Source organism: Biomphalaria glabrata, chromosome 14, assembly GCF_947242115.1.
Source record: "Biomphalaria glabrata chromosome 14, xgBioGlab47.1, whole genome shotgun sequence".
Taxonomy (NCBI): domain Eukaryota; kingdom Metazoa; phylum Mollusca; class Gastropoda; family Planorbidae; genus Biomphalaria; species Biomphalaria glabrata.
In genome coordinates this window covers 26,658,745-26,682,367 of record NC_074724.1, presented here as the reverse complement: position 1 = coordinate 26,682,367, position 23,623 = coordinate 26,658,745, and the positions used below count along the sequence as shown (strand labels likewise).

The 23,623-nt window shown below is 32.0% G+C and overlaps 1 protein-coding gene across 2 annotated transcripts in view; it reads right to left on the bottom strand.

Annotated features, from left to right (window-relative positions):
- The window catches only part of LOC106055177 (uncharacterized), a 38,095-nt gene that overhangs the window by 7,388 nt on the left and 7,084 nt on the right, over window positions 1-23,623 (bottom strand). Inside the window, exons 2-9 of one of the 2 annotated variants that reach the window (XM_056011432.1) lie at window positions 19,598-19,800; window positions 17,793-17,979; window positions 15,001-15,116; window positions 14,074-14,311; window positions 13,270-13,431; window positions 13,047-13,065; window positions 10,199-10,292; window positions 381-571 (exon numbers count right to left, since the gene is read on the bottom strand). In XM_056011432.1, coding sequence (XP_055867407.1) covers window positions 381-571; window positions 10,199-10,292; window positions 13,047-13,065; window positions 13,270-13,431; window positions 14,074-14,311; window positions 15,001-15,116; window positions 17,793-17,979; window positions 19,598-19,800 — 1,210 coding nt within the window. Of the gene's footprint in view, window positions 1-380; window positions 572-1,659; window positions 5,407-10,198; window positions 10,293-13,046; window positions 13,066-13,269; window positions 13,432-14,073; window positions 14,312-15,000; window positions 15,117-17,792; window positions 17,980-19,597; window positions 19,801-23,623 lie in introns of those variants that run through there. The other variant, XM_056011433.1, reaches the window with a different exon arrangement.

Below are 23,623 nucleotides of genomic sequence, written 5' to 3'. Positions count from 1 at the left end.
GTCACACTGTAGTGTCTAAATTGCATACATTACCTGTAAGCATATATTTTATGTTTTAACTTAAAAATGCTTAATGATTACAATATGCAATGAAAGTAGTTTATTCACAAGTAACCGACAGTATTCAGATTTTTATCAGAAAAACTTCATTCAATGAAAGGGATGTTACACTGCTAAGTGAACTCTGGTTTTAATCTCTAAAGCTATTTGAATTGTTCTATTTGACAGAGAATATGATATTGTAATAAATACAATACAATAAATATAATAATACTAATTATAATTAGGATGTACATTGAGCCACTTAAATACACAATTCACATAATTGGCAGTTTAATTTAAAGTCACATAAGCAGATAAACAAAATCATCACACGTCACCTGCGGCCACGACCTTCACTCTTCTCCTCCTTTTCCTCTTCATAAGCCTTGTTGGCGCGTCCCCTGTGTGTTTCCTTCTCATAGCGTGGGGGTTCATAGTCATCAACAGTGTTGGTGTACTGTGGTGGGCCCTTCAAGTCCTTTGAATCATACGATGTGTCCAGTCCTTCATTGGTCATACCAACTGGCCTCTGAAAGTACCAAAGAAATAATAATTCAATTTTTAAATTTAAGCTCTCTTAAAACTAACCTTGGTAAACAGGCAACAGAAAAAAGAATACTTTTTGAAAACAAAGCTTAAAAAAACTGAGGGAAACAGAAAATTGCTGCCATTTATGTGAAAATTACCAGGCTTAGCTCACTTTCTGCTATATAAAATAATTAATTAATTAATTAGTACTAAATGATTAAGTAATTAGTTGATTTTTGGATTGATTCGGTATAGTCATCGACTAAGAATGATTATGCAAAATTTCAAAATGATCAGAGAATGGGAAATGGAAAACAAAATATTTCAAAATGTAATAAGGGAATTAAATCCATATAAATCCATCCACATCTCACATTAAGAAGCATTTATTCCCCTTATTTCGATATCAAACAAAATGATTCATTAACAATAAGTAATAAACTAATTGGTTAATTTTTTGATTGATTCATATCTAGTCAGGCTCAATGGCAAAGTTTAAACTTGATCTGATAAGCTTTGTAAAAAGAAAAATATGCTTAGTCAAAATATATACATTTATTTGCTAAGCATTGAAGATCTCACTAATTAATTGGTGATATGTAGCAATAGTCTATTTCTAAAAGAAATAGTATTGCAGCTGAACTGACATGCTATTGGAAGACCTAGAGAACACATTATTATTACCAAGTGTCTGGTCACAATTATAAATTTCATGTGTCAAATATGCTTTTAGTTTTTAGTACACACTTTCAAAATTGCATAAAATATTAGTTGAGATTTATATATCAGAAAAGGTAATAGCACCATAATACACATAATAACATGCAATGTATTATTTAACCATTTTATATACTTTAGAAAAAATATTTTTGAGTTGTGTTTAATTTATTATATTTTAGCATAATTAAAATAAATATTATGCAGAATAAATTCCTTAGAGAATGGAGGACAAAAAATAAAATGATAGAGACTTGTAAGTATAACATACTAAATTCTTATATATTCTCTTAAATTTTGTAAAACTATATATTTAAAAAATTATTTTTACTTATAGGCTATGTAGAACAAACAAAAATCTAACACCAAAAATTATGATTAAATTAAATTTTGCATTTATTTTGTTATTAAGAAAAAAAACAACAGCTCATATGCATGAAACGCAGAATACATAAATAGATCAACATAAAATAGTCAAGTTGATATTTCAAGTTCTATTTACAGTTGTATAATACATTAGAAACTATGTAACATGATGATAATTTACTGAAGGATTTCTAGGCAGTGAAATAATATAAAGAAGGTTCTGAAATGTGCTGTATTATATATTTATTTATAATATTGAACATCTTTCCTACAATCTACTAACAAAACTCGAAAAAAAAAAATTCCTTTTAAATTATTCTTTTAAGCCATACATTTGTTTCACTGATTACTTCATTGAAAATTTGTTTTCATTGTAAAAAAGGAATTTACAAAAAAAATGTAATTTTTTCAATCTTTCAAGAAAAGTTTGGAAAACATACATATTATCATAAGTTAAATTCGTAAAGTACTATAAAACTAATGTTTTTTTGTTGTTTTTTTTAGGTTTTGATGACTTGCATTAAATACAAGAGATCAATAATTCTAATAAGTGCCATTTTGATGCTTGCCTGAATCAGGCAGAGAAAAACAATGACTTGTGTAACAAATTTTAAATAAAATGACAAAAATTGATTAACATGAAGATAAATGAAGGATGTTGTAATTTTCTCTAAAAAGAAACAACACATTTACAGTTAATAAGAAATCTGTTTAATGTACAGACAATTTTAGCATATTGTTATGAAAAAAGTTTCATGTTTTATGTAAAACACTTATATTCTAAGGATTTTAGCTTTTTCAAATTATTGTGTGCAGTTTTAGAAAATATTTTCTCTGCTTCTTTGTTATTTTCTTGGCCCTTTAAAATATATGCACATGCATCTCACTTAGACAAATAAATAAACTGTCTGAAGTTAAGATTTCAATAAAATAAGAATAAAAATGGTTAATATTTCTTGACCTTGTAGTGACCAATACCCCTAATTTTTTCTTATATCCCCTTTAAACAGTCCATGTCTATTGTCTGCTACATTGTTGACCTTTCAATGACTTCAGACCTCAAGTTTCCTTTCCAGATATTGATAATGCAAAATTTAATCTCTCTTTTTTTTCACTTGCATTGTCTCCTACTTTTACTAGTTTTCAGAGCTAGTTCTGATGAATACACATAGTAAAACATTACTACATGACTAGGACAATGGCATCATTATTAATCTAAAATATTCTACATTCTTAGAACGAGACAGCTGGAGGTCACTCACAAAGGCCGAAGGATACACACTTGAAACCAAAAGAAAATTCGCTGCTGAGGACAGATGCAGACAGCGAAAAGAAAATATTGATCGACCACAGGTGGACAATGGTTATGCTTGCCCTGGTTGTGGCGAAATATGTAGGTCCCAGCTGGGCCTGCGTAGCCACGGAAAATACTGCACTTCTCATGAATCTTCTGACTAGCCTTATTATTCTTCATTTCTAAATCTAATTAAAAAAACATCATAACATTTAAAATACATAATATCTGACAAAAAAAACAACACACTTTTAAACTTTTAACAAGTGCCAATGTTTTTTGAAGACACAATTAAAGATTGGTTTAATATTCATCTAAATTAACATGGGAGAAAAAGAAAGACACCAGAATTCTTAGCAAAATAATGTATGAAACAGGACTAAGTAATGTGAGATTTGTTAGATAAAAAAATCTCACTGAATATTTTCATTATTGATGGTTTACAAAAAATAAATAATTCTGAAAAGAATAGACATTAAGTTATCTTATGTGTTGTTATAAAATTACCAATAGTAATGATTTTTGAAAAAAATAATATCTGTGCTACAAGGATACATTTTTTTAAAAATTATTTGAAACTGATGCACATTTTTTTTTTTATAAATAGATAAGGTATTTTAGATTAGTATTTCTCAGGTCTTGTATCCAAACACAAACATAACTGCAAAAACACTTTTTAACACAAAATTAAGCATATGTTCTGAGAGCTTCTAGTTTTAATTATGGATTTGATGAAATATAAATAGTTTTATGCATTACTATAAAATATTTAAAATCCAGATTGGTTATAATAATTAAAGACAGTAATAAAACCCTTGTTCCTCTTATGTGGAGGGAAACTGAATAGCAAAAGAAAGCTGAATGTGATCCATATACAAAGAATATGTGATGCAGAAAACTGGTGACATACACATAACACATAAATGAAGAACAAACTTACATAAAGAAAAACATAATTATTTAAATGCTTGAAAGTAACATTGATAATAACAAATGTATAAACTATGTACATTTTTTTTTGTATATGAAATTTAATGGAATGTGTAACTGGTGTTCTATCAACAGCTTCTGAAAATGTTATAATACAAAAATCAGTATATACAGAAAATATTTAAGAAAACCAGCCCTGTCATAGCTCACTTATCTCAAAGACAAGGCACAGAACTTCTCCAAAATTTAATGAGACGAGAAAGTCACACTTTCATAACTAAAAAAAAAAAAAGCATCATAAGAATAAAACAAACATTTACATCTCTCATCATTATGTAAACGAAAAAAAAAAATACAATAACAACTTTTATGGTGGGAAGACAAAGGAGACTAAAGATGGCTTAGTTAATTAAAACTTGGACTAAGACAGACAATTAAACAAAACAATGCTTTACATTTAGCTTCTAAAGTTGAGAAAGGGTTGAAATAGTTGTTTTTTTCCCAGTACATCAACTTTCTAAGGATTTAAAGACAACTCAATTAACTTAGAAGTTAAATCAAACTTCTAGATGAAAAAGTTAATTAATTAAAAAAAAGATAATGTCACATAAACAGTTGGCATTTATTGATGAAGTAATATGTTTAGTTTAATTGGAAAAATAATAGATCAAGGTAAAAAATGTTAATGAATCCTCATTTAACAAGCAAAAAAAAAAAAAAAAAAAAAATAGAGATAATAATTAGTTATGATTCCATTGCTCAATATTTAAAAAAAAAAGGCTAGAGCCAAACAACAAATGAGGCACAAGGTAAAAGAAGCTATCAGCAGCTTGTTTATTTTACTTTTGTTTACAAATGTTTAGCTCCTTTTTTATATTTTTAAGAAAGTAATGATACCAAAATACAAAAGGTCAAAGAAATTGAGAGTTTTCGAAGCGTTTTTTTCTTTAAGCTTGTATATTATTTTACACTAGACATATTGAGTTATTTTATCTTTTGAGTTCTCTTTGCTAAGGAGTTTAGAGTCTACTAATTAAAACTACAACTAGGAGCATTTGGAATAAAAGTTGAAAATTACAAATGATCAGAACCAATATAAAGTTTATATGTCTTTACAAAAGTTACATGGTCAACAATAAAAAAAAAACAACTAACCCTAATTCTTACAAACATTTACAAAAAAAATTTGAACTCTTTTGTTTAAATATCATATAATTTGACTTGTGCCTGACATACATGAAAATATGGACTACAGTAAGAATTTAAACATTTACTTCTGAATAAATAACAGTTTCTTGCATCCTTTTCTTATGCCCATCCTGTTTCTTGGGAAGACTCAGATCTAGATAATGCAGCTGTAAGTTCTGATCATCAATTTTATAGTCTTTAATGGGTATTGGAGGCGGAGAAACATCTACTGATGCATAATGAATATCGTTACAGAAGGTAGGGTTGTTATTACCATGGCTCCTTGACAGATTTCTACCAGGGTCTGTACCACTGGGCTGAGACACCTCACCTCTCCAGCTCTGAAAGGCAGAGGCAAGAAGGTCCAATTTAATGCCATGAATTTAAGAGGTTTCATGCAACCCATTAGCCAATAGCTCAGCATGCATAATAACATAAATGTATATATAGTATTTTTCCCCTTAATAATTTTAATAATTAATTAATGCAATAAATATAAAGAAGACTTAAAAAGTGAACGGTTTCATTCAGAATTCATCATTGCTCTTTGCCTTTCAGATTGCATAATGAGGTTTTCACCACTATAAATAACTTAAACCAGCAATCTATAGGTCTGGTTTAAATAAAAATATAATCAGCAACTTTTAAACAGATTGTAAACAGCTTTATGTGAAAATCAATAACAATAATGATGTACTTGTACTTTAGTATATGCAGCAACATAATTAAATAATCAAATAAAGAATACTAAAATAATCATGGAAATCTGTAAAATAATTATACTTCTATGAAACAATATATAAAGTTATCTAAATTATAACAACCAAAAGCAATGATAATTGTTACATTTCAGCTACTGTTGATTACATGACAGCTCATTCTTTACCTGACACAAAACAATGTGTTAATTTTTAAATTCTAATGAAGACAGGCTTCTCTAATATATCTTTAAATTTGAATTGAGCTAAAAAAAACTACCCCAGAATGTGTTTTTATGCAGCTAATTAAAAGAATACAGTAATATTTTTCCATTTCATTTTGTTTTTCTTATTTGCTAGTTAAGTAACTAAGGTAAGCTTGCATGACATTTACAAGGACCATACAAATGCAACAATTTTATGTTTATGTATATATAAAGGCTATATAGCCATAACATTTTTTAAAACTCCCTTTTTAGTGGAGATTTATAGCTGACGCACATAAATCTATACATATTTAAAAAGATATACTGATCCACTTACAAGTGACCCTAACCATAAATGTTAAAACACAATTTTTTATCAGCCCTTGTAAAATGGTTATACTCACACATCACATTATGTGTGAATGCTGCAACATATTTATCAAAGTGCTATGATAGGATTCTCACATAACAATGAAATAGACAATTTTTTCTTTAAATTTAGTTTTTCTTTTTCTACATAGTTTCCTGATAGATCTATGAAGTTCCCCCAGTGATACTTATACCTAATCATTCAGAAAATTCAGAGTGTGCTGAAAATTCATTTTCTGCACTTTATTTCTATTTTCTTTCTTTTACTGATATAACAGTAATGAAATTAGCCTTAAAAGAACAAAGCTACAAATTCGCATTATTTTTTCACAGACCATCATCTATTGAGAATAACAGCATATAAAAAAGTAAAATTCCCCTTTTAGACCTTGTGATCTATGGGACAGAAGATGTAAAGGTCATCTGCTTCTGTGGCCCACAGTTAATGAGGGTGTCATGTGGCCAGCACAATGACCAACCGCCTTTACTTTTCCTGACAACACCTTTACTTTTCTTGACTTATTTCAGGTATTCATTAGAGATGAATGGACTCAAAGGCGCCCGAAGATTCCAAAATTAAAAATACCAGTCTTCACCAGGATTTGAACCCAGGACCCCCAGTTCAGAAGCGAAGTGCTTTACCACTTAGCCACAGTGCCTCCTTGATAGCATATATTTAGTATAAATTTTGCAATGACAAACAACTTTCTTACAACCTAAGCTAAGTCATCACAACAAATAAAGCACACTGTGAAGAGTTTAATAACAGTGAAAGTGTGCAATATAAAAGTTTATCATTGACATGTTACCAATATTTATTCATAAAATATAAGCAATTAACATTGCTAAAATTAAGGGAAAAAAAATTCTTAAGAATTAGTTTAAAATTTTTAAAGATAAATTCCTTAAAATGACAACAAAACAAAATACAAAAAAAAATAAAAAAAAATGTGCATGCATCTGAAATAAAACTAACCATTTTAAATGTTACTAAAAATAGAAAAATAATATTTTCAAATAAGCACAAATGCATATCAGAAAGCCATTGAATGTTATGTAAATAAAGGAAAAAAATTTTGATATCTTTCATACATTTACTATTGCAAGACAGTTTGTGTTTACAAGTTTATCTATGTATTTTTTTCTTTATAGATGGATGAGATTTTTTAAAATAAATTGATCTATAAGTTTTAGTTAGGAAGAAAAGTACATTTTGCTTTCATACTTAATGAAAAATAAATTTACTTTTCAGATACCAGCATGTAATACTAAATTAATAATTAAGTAGAAGTGCAGTATTTCAGGTGGCTATAAATGTCGGATACAATGCTTTAAATTCTAATATTAATTATCCTTAAGGAAATTTGTTTTTCAATTGTGCATAACTATCACAGCCTCATTTGACATTGAGCGTTATTTGTTCACCTTGGGTCAAAAAGGTGATAGCACAAGAAAAACCTTTGAGTAGAAAGAGGAAGTAAGAATTAATAAACTTGAGTTACTTACTTACATACTTGGGGCAGACCACATGTATTAGAGTTGCCATTCATTACCTGCTATGATGTGGACGTGATTTAGTATTGTAATTGTACTTGAAGTAAGTTACACATATTTTAGACTTATTATTTTCTACTCGCTGTGATGCGAATGTAACTGTACTTTGTTATATTGGATTGTACTCATTGTACTTTATTATAAACTTTATTTTGTCTGCTGAAATCGGACTCAATTCTGTGTATAATAGTTATGTTTATCACATACTAAATGTGTAGCACAACTTAATAAGCACAGCTCAAAAGCACACAAACTCAGTAGAAAAACTACAGCACACAAACCTCAGATTGTACAATTCATATCAATACATTATAAGCACACAAATATACATTCATACCAGTTTCATTTCAATATTACAATTCAAATTTATATCAGAAACTTGAATTTTATTCAACGATTTAATTGCTAAAGAAACAAAGTTCTTGCATCTGTTTTTATGCTTAGCGTCTTGTTTCTTCTCTGTGATGGTAGAATCCTGACACAAAGGTATTATTTTTTTATCCTTAATTAAGGACTTTTACATTTTCTTAAGAATGGTTTTCTCACCAATAACGCCCAAGTACATTTCTTCGCCTCGAAAAAAAAGTGAATTAAAAATAGATCTTTGGAATATTTATCAAGAAAACTGAAAGTGTGAAAACCAGATTAAGATAAATATGATATTATAAATAAAATCTCGTGTATAAAATGTATTGGAAGTGTATTTGCTAGAGTTTGCTTTTAGAACTAACATCAATACTAATAGGAGTACAAAAAAAACGTATACAAATGCAACATGTTTAAGTGTCAATATGCTTTTTAACTTAGCTGTAAAAAGTGTAACACTACATTTCAGTTAGAATGTACTAATAATACCAAGTATGGTGAAAAAGACTTAATTAGTGACATTTGTACAATCCCAACAATAGTGCACATGGTAGAAGCAAAAAAAAAAAAAGCAAGAAGATTTTGTTTATCCTACAAACCCTTTATAACACACACTTTCGCAGTCGAAAAGTGATTTGTAGACACTTTATTGAAGTCACAATATTGTATCTTCTTATCTTATATATTACAGACAATACTTCAAAAAAGAAGATAATTACATCTTATGCATTTTATGTGTCAATATAGTCATGCATGTTAATCAATGACTTACACTCTACTAAGTTATTGGTTTACCTGGCTGATTCAGGCAACCCATTCCCTTCTCTAATAGCACTAGCCATTGTTATAGCTCATGGAATAAGAAATGTGCATTTATCTTTGTGTCTTGAGTATTTCATTAGGTTTTGTAAATTATGGTTCAGTGTTTTATGTATTATAGATACTTTACTTTTTATTCGTCTGTCCTGAATCATCTCTATGTTTAGTGATTTTACTAATGGTGTTACTCTAATCAAATTGGAATATTTTTTTTTTTTTTAGAAATCTCACTGTTCTATTATGTATTTGTTCTAGTTTCTTTGTTTTCTTGAATCGAGGGATCCCAAACAGAGGATGCATAAAGTTAAATAGCATTTTAGTTTTATGTTCTTGTTTGATTAGTAAAAATGTCTTTTAATAAACCCTAATGTTTTGCTTGATTTTTTTAATAACTTCATCAATATGGGGCTGTAAACTATTGTGGGCTGTTCCTTGAGGTACACCAGAGTTTACTATTATTGGTGTTGATTTGGAGCCATTTATTATTGCAGTTTGTTCTCTTCCTGTTAGGAAATCCAGAATGCCAAAGTATTCTAGTTTTTTTTTTAGTGGTGAACTTTGTCAAATGCCTTAGAAAAGTCTAATAAAATTGCAAATATTTGCTCACTATTATCTAATCCCTTTGAATCAATTAATCCTATTAGTTGAGTTTCACATGACTTATTATATTTCCTAAAGCAGTGTTGTTATGAAGTGAAGACATTATGTTTAAGGGATTTATAATGCTGCTACATATTATGTCTTCTATTATTTTACAAGTGATGCTGCTAAGTGATAATGGTCTATAGTTCCCTAGATCAGATTTTTCTCCTTTTTGTTTTTTTTTGCTAGCTAATAGTTTTGGGTCCCTTTTCTTGTACATTTATATCTCCTAAGTTTTCGACTTGGTTTAAATTTGTCTCCTGGGGCCAAAGAGTACTAATGCAAAATATTTATAAAGAACATTAGCTTTAATTTTGTTATCGTTATGTCTTAAGTTATCTTCACTTTTTGATGGGGATACTCCTGTTGTTTCCAGTTTCTTAGATCTAATATTTGACCATATATTTTTATTGTTATCTTCAGAACACTATATGTTAATATTAGTAATACATAAAGCATAAAATTTTTTAAAAACTTACCGATCCATCACTGTCATCTTTAGGTGGCTTATGAGGCTTGGAGTAGAAAACGGGTGGTGGACTTAAGTTATCTTTGCCATTATCCGTAGCTTCACTGTTACATAGAAATAATTGATTATTAAATTGTCAATACTCTATAACCATATATCTTCAAAATATTATTAAAAACTTCAAAAAGATGTTTAAATCAATTTATATATTCCAATGTCATTTACTTTAAATAACACACTGCATTGCAATAGTTTTCTTGAATGTAATGACAAAATCAGTAGTATGCTTGAAGTATGCTTGTCTACACTATTTCTTGTATGTAAATTCATATTATGTTATAAGTGTTAAAAACATTCTGTAGAAAACATGTAATCATGCATCAATCTATTCATGAATCTTAAACAGTGACGAGAAAATCATTGGTTTTCCTGACTCATTTAGACAACACTTTTCATGCTTTAAAAGCACTAAGGAAGAAGAAGCACTTGTACAAATTTGTATATGGAATAAGTGATTCTGAACTAATGATTAAATCATTAAAGAACTAAGAAGAACAGTGTATAGGTTTAAATGTCAAATGATTGAAAATCATTAGTGCAATGTTTTCATGTTTGAGCACAAATACTTGACATCAGATTATTGCTCACAAGAAGAATTTGGTTCATATTTCATAAGTCATACAGCTGTATTTAGTGCAAAACTTTCTTTAGTTTCTTCATCATTAGGTCTTGGATCAGTGTTGAATATTCAAATACTGAAACAACCAGGTAACCAACCATATTGAGTTAAAAACACAAACAGTTTATGCTTCTTGTGGAAGAATTTTTTTTTGTTTAGATATGTCAAGTTGAACATTGTAATATATGTAATCATTTCAGCATAGAGTTTCCTCACTTGACTCTAGAATTTTATCACTGATTTTCTTTGAACATTTCTTGCTGATTTATGCCATATTAAACTGTGATGTTATCAAATACTTTTCAACCTCTCTTCTCGATGTCAAAAAAGAAAAATATGTTACAACTTCCATGTGAAGCTTCTTCAGATCAGTATAATAATAAAAATAACCAAGTTGCAAAATTAATATATCAACACTTGGCTTTGACACATAATTTTATCAATAAGGCAACCCCTCATTACAGATACTCGCCACAAGAGATTCTGGAGTCTACTGATCATCTGTTGTACTCATATAGGGCTATTTTGACTGACAAAATGGTAGATTATAATTGCCCTGATCTGCTGATCATTGATAAAAAAGAAAAAAACGCTACCATTATTGAAATCGCCATACCACTGTCTCATAATTTAAGAAAACTGAAATGGAAAAACAAACAAAATATGGGAACCATGGCCTTGGGAGATATAGCGTTTATGGAAGCTATCCAAAACAATAACAACTGAGGGGATAATGACAACTGATCTTAAAGATACCTTCAAAACCCTTAACATCCCTAAGAAGATTTTCGTTGCCTGTCATGCTGTGGAGAGCTTCTGGTTTTCCCAAACTCTTGGTCGGAGTCTAGCGAAGGTTGATACGACATTCCCTGTGCTTTTTTTTTTATCTCCTCTTCTTGAGACAGGCCATCTGGAATTGTAGATCTAAGGTAGCAGAATTCATTTATGGTATCTAGCTTGTTATCATCAATGAGGATGGATGGTGGTGCTGTAGCAGGTGGTCCCATAACATTAGTTTTATTTGTGCTAATGGTTAGGCCATACTCTTTGCAAGCCTTAGAGAAGCAGGAAATTAGTGACTGAAGCTCCTCTTATGAGTGTGCCACTACCGCTGCATTGTCCGCGAAAAACATATCTCTTATGAGGGTGGTTCTGATTTTAGTTTTGGACCTCAGTCTAGCAATATTTAGAACTTTGCCATCAAATCTGGAATGAAGATATATGCCTTCAGTGGATTTGTCAAATGTGTGGTAGATTAGCATTGAAAAGAGTATTCCAAAGAGGGTTGGGGCCAGGACACAGCCTTGTTTGACTTTGCTGTTTATACTGAAACTTTCAGAGCAAGAGTCATTGAACTGCACAGTACCCATCATATTTTGATGGAAAGAGACAATAATATTTATTCAGGTCAATGAATGCAATGTACAAAGGCATCCTTTACTCTCTGCAATTTTTCCTGAAGTTGACGGATGGAGAAAGGTTGTTAATGCCGGAAGTGATAATGGTTCTAAGCCCACCATTACCTATAAAATGCTTCCAATGGTATGCGTTTCAGTGATAATAATAACCAGTGATCAGATTTTGGACAACAGTCTCTAGACTTAAAAAATCATAGTAGTCATTAACATAAGGGAGAGAAGTGCCAGACCAAACTACTGAGTCTTATGTTTCATTTTTACTTATAGTTACTACAGAGACTAACATTTGTTGATCTATTGTACTTCAGATACTAGTGTTTATGTTTACTTGTAGTACTACTGGCTATTATCTCATGTTGCTTTTCTATTTTAATCTTAGATAGGGTGAATGTGGTGAAATTGTTGATACTTGTTTATGCTTGTGTAGCATCATGAAAATGTGTTCACAACATTGATTTAGTGTGTTACAAAGTATCTTTTCTTGGCTTCTGTGTTAATCTAGCTTACTAAACCCTTGTATTAGGTTTCTCTGTTGTGTTATTTTATTTCTTGTTACAGTTTGAAAAGTACTAGTTTATCAGAAAATTAGTAATAAGGGCCAGATATTACAAAGGACAATGTTGAAAAGCAGTAAAAAAAAGCTGGTTTGAAAATCAAATCAAATAATTAATAAAATATCAAAACTGTGCCTATTTGGTCTACATCACTTTAGGTAAAAATTACTCCACATATATCAACTACTAAGAAATTGAAATACTTACACATTTTTTCTGTGACTATCTGTAAAGTTGAAAAGGAAATTAATTATATAGCAATTTTTCAAATGATTAAAAAAAAATAAATATTTTACTACATTTCTTATTTAAAATCAAAATTGATAACTATATTGAATTTTAAAATATCACGTTAAGATATTATTACTAATTTATGTAAGAAAATCACATGAGTAAGATCTATTTTTTAAGAAGCTATTATAACAATTACCATCATCATTCTTATCCATTCTTTTGCGAATTACAAAAAAGTAGATGAGAACCACAACGATTACTAAGAAAACAACTCCACCAATAACTCCACCAACTATGGCACCAACATTGATTTCAGCACCAGCTGTATTGGACCCAGTATTTCCATTATCATCAGGAGCTAAAATAAAATGTATAAAATATAAATTAATCACTTACACCATATATATTAATAATATTTTAGTTCTAAGTTGTTTTTTAAAAGAAGAGATTCACTTTAGTTTATCATAACAAAAAAATGATTCTGATGATTGTCCACAAAGCAGCATGGCGTGGGCTGATTTGAATGACCTCTGAACAAAGATTTATTTTATTTATATACAGAATATCTTTTTTTTATTTATCAAAGCTTCTATAATTTAAAAAAAATGTTGATAGCAAATATTTACTTAAAAAGCTGCTTATTCTTTTCAATCTTCTGTTATTTTATAGAAAAAAATTAAATTAGATAAAAAATGTAATATATAAATTTTAATTTGTTTATTTTACACTCTTGAAATCATTTCTAAAAAGGCTCTAAATAATTTAATTTCTAGATTTCTCAATGTTTTTTTTTGCCCCAAACTAAATATTATCATTCATATACTGGTACACAAAAAAGGGAATTTCTGACATAAAACCTATGTTTAAATTAATATTTTGATAAAGCAATAGCTGGAATCATTAGAAGAGTGGCAATATATGGGATTTCCATGATAGGTTGTATTTTTTCAATTGCAGGTGCACAATGCTCACATTAAAATCAGTAATAAAAGAAACCTACTTGATTTAACTTCTATAGTAAACATTTTTCTGCTCCGTTCAATATTTCCTTCCGTAACAACACAAATGTATGTATAGCCACTGTCACTTTCTTCAAGTGTAAATTTCAACTCGGATGAATACGTATAAATGTTGCAGCCAGAAACAACAGATGATGATGGGTTAGAATTAGTGATATTATTTGGATATGGATAGTCTTCGTCATTGCGTTTCCAAACTGCTTGCAAATTTGCAGGACCCTAGAAAGGATGTGTATTAAGAATACATTATACATACTAAGAAAAAAAAGGAAGTCTTGTGATGTTATAACATGTTTAACAAATAGATGTAATATTTCTAAAAGTTAATTAATAATTAGAAAATAACACAGAAGTTGGTGAATTTATAATTGGGATTTTGCAGGCAATGTCATATCACATCTGTCTGTCTATTCCTCTTCACATACACAGGCAATTCATACATACACACACACACAAGATACAGAAGAATGATAAAATACTATCAAAAGGTGCAAGCAAAATGCCATTTCATTATGTTCATTTTGTTAATAATACTAGAATAGTTCTAAAATTCTTCATTTAATTAATTACACAAGTTAGGCTTAATAAATTAGATTTCGTGTGGATAAATATTGTCATTTAAGCATGTAATTATTATATTTTTATTTTTGTAAATAAAAGTGTTAATATTGTGTTCATGTAACGAAAAAGAATGTTATAGGACAAGCATAAATTGAAAAAATACTTTGTGAGACCTGAAAGTGATATACAAAAAAGTAATTAAATGCTCAGGACAACTCATCTACCTAGCAGCCTTGCTTCTAATTTAAAGATAAAAAAAAATAATAATATACAAGGATTTCTGGAGCATACACTTTGAAAGAGAAAATTAGTACTTAGCAAAGTCTTGCCATTTTTTTTTAACTTACAGTGAACGTGCAAGTCATAGAAATCTCTTCTCCAACACTATTTACTGAAGAATTTTCATCTGTTCCATCTGCTTGATTGTGTGGAGCCATAGAAATATTATTCTGAGTTATACCAACTGAAATTAGAGAATAACCAACCTATGTATGTAATATGAGTATTATAATTATGAAAACAATGAAATGTTATGCTTTATTAACATATGAATTTTTTCCAGTTTAATTTTAGGTACCACAGCTTCCATCAATTTTAAGCAGAAAGCCATTCATGTGAATTCAGTCTAATTTAAATCTTAAAATTTTTTTTTAAATGTGATACTGAAAACCAATTTTAAATATATATTTTTATTTATTGGAGACATTTGTGTCAAAGCAACTATAACTATTTCGAAGGGATAACCTACAGTTTTTAAAATATTATTTGCATATTGCAGGTATTTATGTATATATATAGTTTATAAATTAAGACGAAAAAAAAAAAAACAAGAAAAAAATAACAACATTGTATACATATTCACACAGCTATTTCCTATAAATGAAAAAAAAAAGGAAGATAGAGGCTTTAAGAAAGATTAAAGTCTATTTTTGTGTTATTGAATACTTATATTTTAGCTTTATATATAGACAAGTATTTTGGGAAAAAATTAATACAAAATAAGACTGGATTAGCTAAACAAATCCATTTCATGTTATTTCAAAATAAAGAATAAATCATTTATTCCTTACATTCTTTTTATAATTATTTAACTAAAGTGTTTGTAATTCCAATTCCAGGATTATTGTCTGTGCATATATATAAATATATATATATATATATATGTGTGTGTGAAAGAACCTTGTATATTTGAGTGCTAGATGTGACAATCTTTTGTTTTGATGTAAAGATTTCTTGATGATTCTATAAAATTGTGTTGATCAGACAATGCATTTTTGAAGTAACAATTTAAGCAGCCTTCTATTTCAAACAATTACTGATCACACAAGGTCTTCATGCCAAAGATTAAAATACAACTATTAATTTAAACAGATAACAATGAAGAAAGAAGGTTGACAGATCTTGTGTAGTGCCCCAACGGTCCAGCAGATCAAAGGATAGGTGAAAGTGAATGTAAAGTTAGATGTGAACCTGGCCTAATTAGTTCCCCTTTCAGACCTTGTGGTCTATAGGGCAGATGATGTAAAGTTCATCTATTTTTGTGGCCTGCGGTTAATGAGGGTATCATGTAGCCAGCACAATGACCAACCGCCCTTACTTTTACCCAACTAATATCAGGTACCCATTAGAGCTGGGTGGACTCAGAGGTGCCCAAAGATTCTGAAGTTGAAAACCCCAGTCTTCACCAGGATTCAAACTCGGGACCCCCCGGTTCGGAAGCCAAGCGCTTTACCACTCAGCTGCTGCACCTCCCCTGGCCTAACTGAAGTCTTATAATTGATGTAATTTTTTTGAAAAGGCTCAATTTCTTATTCGAATCCTCAAGAAAAATAAACAACATTTAGATGCAACTAGAAAAAAAAAAAAAAAAAAAGAAAATGCAACTTACAAGATTACTATTCTTTTTAAATGATGTCTAACTTATAATGCATACTAAATAGATTTTTTTCTCTTTAAAAAAATAGTCATCATTTGTTTGTGTGTAAATATAGTACTTAGTATAACAGAATGTACATAACTTAACAATACACATATAAAAATTTAAATTTTTTTACAAGAAATCTACAACTGTTTGCATAAATGTGTTAAAAATATGGAAAACGGCTGTCTCCCCTAATAAAGAGCCTCAAGTGTTTGAGTGTTTAATAGTTAATAGTTGTAATAGTGGTGTATTTTTATGAAAAAACTGCTTGCATAAGTGATTTAAAAAATTAGATTTTTCGCTTTCAGAAAAGAAAAAGTAACCGTTGCATCAGAATTTTGAATGGTCTAAAATATTGTGATGTCAGATTTTCACTATCTTTTCTTGTTTTGAGATCTAAACGGGACGGACTGACAGACATTTCACACAAAACTAATAGTGTCTTGTCCCCTTTCGGGTGCCGCTAAAAATTAATAGGATACTACATGTAATTAAAATAAGTGTATGGATTGTTTTAAAATGTGCTTCACTGACCTTTCATTTAAGGTATGCAAAAGTTTGTGGCTTGGAATGTGAGCTTTTTATTGGGGAATGCCAAAATATTATGCATTGTTATTGTAATGTTGCTTTTCTGAAAATACAAGGGCCAAAACGTGTGTTGTTGAGGGATAGGCATATCTTTAAAAGTAGTGAGTGTGATGTGTTGAGGGGGTAGGGTTATAATGCAGACAGATGTGAAAACTGTTGGGCCTAAGAAGTGTTTGGCATACTATATATAAGGGGCATAGCATGGGTATCTCATGTGTTGTTGTTTTTTTTGTTCAGTATATATATATACTGAACAAAAAAAACAACAACACACTTAACTCTCCATAAAACTATTTTCCTCGTTTTGATAGTATTATTGATTTTTTCATTTGTATTTCACTATCCTGTTATGATTTAACTTCAATAACTTTTGTTTTTCATATTACAAAATTTATATATATATGATATCAAATCAAAGGGAAAATAATGATCTTTTTACACAACACAAATTTAAGTTTATAAATCCAAAAATCAATTTAGTTTAATGGGGTTAAATCAACATTGGCTTCGTCATTTAGGAGATAAATAGGCAAAGTTGTGATTAAACCAAAGTAAACATATTTCATAAACAATTTAAGCAATTTTCAAAACAATGTAAATCAACCAATTTAAAAGATCAATTTAAATTACCTTTGGCAGTTAAATTGACAGGCGTTGTTTCATAAGTAGTAATGGGAGATGGCATGACAGCTTGGCATTTATAAAGTCCTGCGTCTGTACATTGATAGTTGACCACAGTTACAACAATCTTCATTATGTTTCTATTTGAGTAACCTTCACCACCAGAGAAATTAACTTGCCATTGAGATGAAACATTCTAGTAAAGACAACATTTATCATACTAATTAATTTGTTACTTTTAATCATGGAGTTGTGATTGAGTATCTGTTTTTGTATTGAATTGTATTGTGTGTCACAGGTGGTGAATAAGGAAATCTCCACCAGATATGGATGGTACATGAAAAATTTAATACCCAGGCCAGATCAAAACCAGCATCAAATGTTAATGAGCAGATGGATCTCATTAAAGATATCAATGTGAACATCTCGACCTCTCAGAAGTCAGATAAACAGGTTGTGGAGAAACAAAAGAAGGTCGCAAGATCTGGTACAGTGGCAACAAAAGGAACATCAGACATCGAGTTGGCTTTATAGTCCATAAAGAGAAAGCGAAAAGTGTAAGTTTTAATCATGTTGACTATAAGAAAATCACCATTCGAATAGGGGCTGGACCTCTCAATATATCAATGATTCAAGTTGTTGTTTAAAGTTAAATGTTTAAAGTGCCAGATGACAAAATACTTTTGAGGCTGATTGTCACAATGTGTCGGCTGATGTTATGATAAGATGGTGTTGATTAGACAATGCATTTCTGATGTTTTCATTTTGTATAGTTCTATTAGACACTTTCAGAATTCTCAAAAAATATCGGGATTGCAGAGATTTTACTTCAAAGTATAAATTCAAAACAGCCTATCTAACACGAAAAAGATAAGAGTTCCAATGTATCAATTCAAGCCATAGAAGGACAAATCCATAAAGTATGTAAGCAGTCAGTTGCCTAGGGCAGATCCACAACATATCACTAAAATTGATATCATGTACATAAAGCTGAATAGTACATGCAGAGAAACCAAACCTGCAATTTTACTATCATAAAGAACATCTAATAGCTCCTTTGACCAAAGCTGCTTTGGTCAAAGGAGCTATTAAACCAAAATATGACTCTGATATAATAGCAGTCAAGGTTTCAATTAAGAAAGCAATGCTTTTAGCATAATGGCTAACATTTCATGAAGCATGAAATAAGCCATGTCATAAGTACCTGGAATAATAAGTTATAGGAAGTATTTATAATACTTTAGCTTGTTCAATAAATTGCAGTTTCTCAATCATACTCTAAGGCATACATTTGATTATCAAGCCAACTATTCAGCAATGATATCTGGCCAATGAAGAAATACTGGATAGTAGAAAATGGACAGCTTTTCTAATAACAAAGTCAGAGTTCAACTCTGGAGCAACCCTACTTCCTACATAGTAGTTCATACTGCATGTTTGCAATACAAATCTTCTTTTCCACACTGGGATTTAAAGTACTACATTTATGTAAATATGCTTGGTATACTTAGTACAGCATCAGTTGACCCTTGACTACCAGAATGAATTTACACTCTTTAACCCCTCACCTGAAAAAAATTCTGACTACGCCCATGTACTCTTAGTAAAATACACTTTCCAATTTTTTTTTTAAAGTTTAAAATAAAAAATTAAATATTTAATAATATCATCTTATTTTGTAACATGTTCTAGTTGTGCATGTTAATTAGTGTTTTAAAGCATTGCATGTTTTCCTCTCTAGGTCCATGCGAATTTCCACAGCACATGTCCTGAAGCTTTAAGTAATGTTAATGAAATAAAAATATATTGCTTACTTTTGTAGTGTTTAACTTAGCCAGTGGCTCATATGATGCAATATTTATAAAAGCAGCTTGGGGTGACACTTGTCTCCACATAGACATTGACAAGAAATAATCCTCAGTTTTTAACCCACTAAATCTTGAGGCATCACAAGTTATGTTAAAGGTATCACCAGATGAATATTGTAGTTGACTCACAATGGATTGCTGGGCTGAAACTAAGATAAAATGAAAAATAAATGCATTAAGTAGTAATGTAACAAAAGTAATTATGTTTTTGTTATATATATATATATTATTATGTGTGATTCACTGTTATTTTATCCCCAGTCACTTCATCCTCTAATCCATCAAATAATAATTGTAAAAGGTATAAGATTACTAAAGTCCCTTAATGTGGTAGACCACTTCACATATATATCTGGGTAGTATAGTATCAAATGGCACCTCATTTCAAGGAAAGTTGATAACCGTCTGGCCAGGGCCAGTAGCGCTTTTGGACACCTTCAGGTGAGAGTTTGGCAGAATAAATCGCTCCGTCTGCCTACAAAAATCAATGTCTGCCAGGCGGTGCTTCTCTCAACCTTCTATGTGGATCTGAGACATGGAAACTATACAGAATTTGATTTGATTTGTTGATTTGAGGCACATCGGCACAATTTAGGCCATGTCGTGCCTGCAGTCCCTCAAGGACCACTCTCTCTCTAAACAACAAGGGCCAGATTCTATACAGTCATATAATTAAAATCAAGGTCTATTCACAGTTAAAATAGTAAAGGTAGTAAAAATTTAAATATTTGGTAAAAATCTAATGTAAATAGTGCATGTTCACAAATTCAGAAATCAGATCTTCGTAGATAGCCCCACTTCCCGAATAAAGCCCAGTACCTTCCCAGGGTCGACATTATTAAATAGTGTTTTTAGATTAGTGGCTCTAAAATATTTCGCCCTGACATCCTGGTATCTGGGGCAATCAACGAGGATATGTTCCACGGTGAGGCGAGAGTCACAGTACTCGCAAAGTGGGGGCTCCTCTCTCTTCAGTACAAAAGAGTGCGTGATGTAGGTGTGGCCAATCCTAAGTCTGGACATGGTTGTGCTACCACGCCTTGTCAGACCCTTAGATGTGGGCCGCCACCTGACATCCGCCACAATCTGCCTGAGTTTACTGTGAGTCTCAGCCTCCCATCGGTTCTGCCACTCTCGATAGGTAGCAGAGGCAATACTTTGTCTCAGGTCCGAGTAGGGAATTTGGGTTCCTGACACCGCATGATTTAGGGCTCTCTTTGCTTCTCTGTCTGCGGCTTCGTTTCCCTCAATGCCAACATGGGAGGGGACCCAGATGAAGGTGACATCCCTACGGTCGGCTGTTATTTGGTCCAACAGCTTCAGGCTCTTATGTACCAATGGGATGTCAGTCTTCATCCGCCCCAAAGCTTGCAATGCAGATTTGGAGTCGGAGCAGATTATAAATTTACTCCTTTCTGATGCTTTTACGGCCATAAGTGCAAGCAATATTGCGTGCAATTCGGCCGTAAAGATGGAGCAGCCATCAGGGAGTCTACGGGAGATTGTTTTGTTCCGAAAGGAGCAGGCACACGCGACCTTTCCCTCCATTTTGGATCCGTCTGTGTAGATGGTGCCACAATCTCCGTAGCTCTCCTGCAGTTCCCTAAAGTGGACTTGTAGTATGCTTGGGTCTGTATTTTCTTTTTTGAAATTAAGGAGGGATAAATTTAATTTGGGTTTATTCATTAGCCAAGGAGGATTCTGAGGGGTTTCTATTTTAGAGATTTGGTCAATGGGTGGGGTTAAATTTTGGATGGGTTCTCTCATTCGAAGGCCCAACGGCTGTATGACGTTAGGCCTTCGATTGTATAGTTCTACCTCTGTGGGGTTAAATATGGAGTCAAAAGCAGGGTTCGTGGGGTTGGATTTTAGCTTGACTATATACTGCATTGCTAGCTTTTTCATTCTTATATCCATGGGGAGTTCTCCAGCCTCCACATGGAGACTTGGGATAGGTGATGTACGAAACCCGCCGAGACAGAGACGCAGGGCAGCATTTTGTATTGGTTCCAGTATTTTTAGGTACGACTTCCTTGCTGCTCCATATATTATGGATCCGTAGTCTAGCTTAGATCGAATTAGACTCCGATAGAGCAGCAGCAAGGTATCTCTGTCAGCTCCCCAGTCCGTATGGCTGAGTACTCTTAGTATGTTTAATGACTTTTGGCATTTCTTCTTAAGTTCCTTAATGTGGGGGAGAAAATTAAATTTGGAATCTAAGGTGAGGCCTAAAAATTTTGTAGTTTTCACGACAGGGATCTTCTTTTTGTGTATAAATAGTTCAGGGTCTGGGTGGAGTCCCCTTAGATTACAAAAATGCATACTAACTGTTTTGGAGTCTGAGAATTTGAAGCCATTATAGTTTGCCCAACCCTGAATTTTGTTTAAACATAACTGTAATTTTCTTTCTAAGGTGTTCATGTTTTTCCCATAAGTAAGAATGACAAAGTCATCAACATACAAAGAGCACTCTATGCCAGGGGACAGCGCATTTATGATGCTATTTATTTTAATGTTGAACAGGGTGACTGACAGAATGCTGCCCTGGGGTACACCCATTTCCTGGTCATGAGTGTCAGAAGCGGAGTTGCCCACTCGAACCTGAAATTTTCGATCTTTCAGAAATTCCTCCACAAAACGGGGGAGGTGTCCCTTAAGCCCCATAAGCGCCAGGTCACGTAGAATGCCATGTTTCCAGGTTGTGTCGTAGGCCTTTTCTATATCGAAGAATACAGCTACTAGATGTTCTCTTCTGAGTAATGCATTTCTAATATAAGCTTCCAGCCTTACCAGGTGGTCAGTTGTTGTCCGCCCCTGCCGGAATCCGCACTGGTAGTTTGAGATCACTTTATTCCTTTCCAGGTACCAGACCAGCCTACTGTTAATCATTCTTTCCATGGTTTTGCAGATGCAGCTTGTTAGTGCTATTGGTCGATAGTTAGCTGGGTCAGAGCCGTCTCTTCCCGGTTTAGGTATCGGTATAACTGTGGCTTTCCTCCAGCTGTTTGGGAAAGCGCCTGTTTGCCACACACAGTTATAGACCCCTAGCAGGACTGCCAATGAGGGTTCGGGAAGGTGCTTGAGGAACTGGTAATGGATTTCGTCTTCTCCAGGCGCTGTGTCATGTGACTTGTCCAGCGATTCCCTCAGTTCCTCAAGCGAGAACGGTTTGTTGTAGTCTTCATTGTTCTCTGACCTGAAATCAATGGGGTGTCTTTCCTCCCTGGTTTTGACTTTTTGGAACTCTGGCGTGTAGTGTGCAGTGGATGATTTTTCTGCTATTGAGGATGCCAGGCAGTCAGCTATTTCTCTGGGGGACGTGACAGTTCGTCCTTGGTTTTTCAAATGCCCTATTGCATTTGATTCTTTCCCTTTGATTCGCCTTACTGCCTTCCAAACCGCTCTAGCAGAAGTTTTGGCATCCAGACTGCCGACAAAACTTCTCCAGGAATTCCTTTTGGCTGACCGTATGGTTTGTCTAGCCTTTGCTCTAGCTATCCTGAATAGCTTTAGGTTTTCCTGGGAAGGATTCTTTATAAATGCAGCCAGTTGTTTTTTCCTATCACCAATAGCACTTTTGCAAGCTGTATCAAACCATGGTTTGCTAGGCCGTTTTGGATTTGCAGAGGTTAGGGGTACAACTTTCCTGGCTATACTTAGTAGCTTGCTAGCAAAGGTATCAGCTGGGTTCTGTTCATGGAGGATATTTTCTGTGATATCCTCAGAGCATCTTTTTTGGAATTGTTCCCAATCGGCCTTATTCAGTTTCCACCGCTGAGGTCGTCCCAATGAAGGGAGATTGTTAGTAATGATGATTGGGAAGTGATCACTTCCCCGTAGATCATTGCTAACTGACCATTTAAAATCGTCCAGAAGTCCGGGGACGCATACGGTGAGGTCAATGCATGTGAATGATCCAGTTCCTGGGTGCAAGTAGGTCGGTGATGCATCATTAAGTATGCATAAATCATG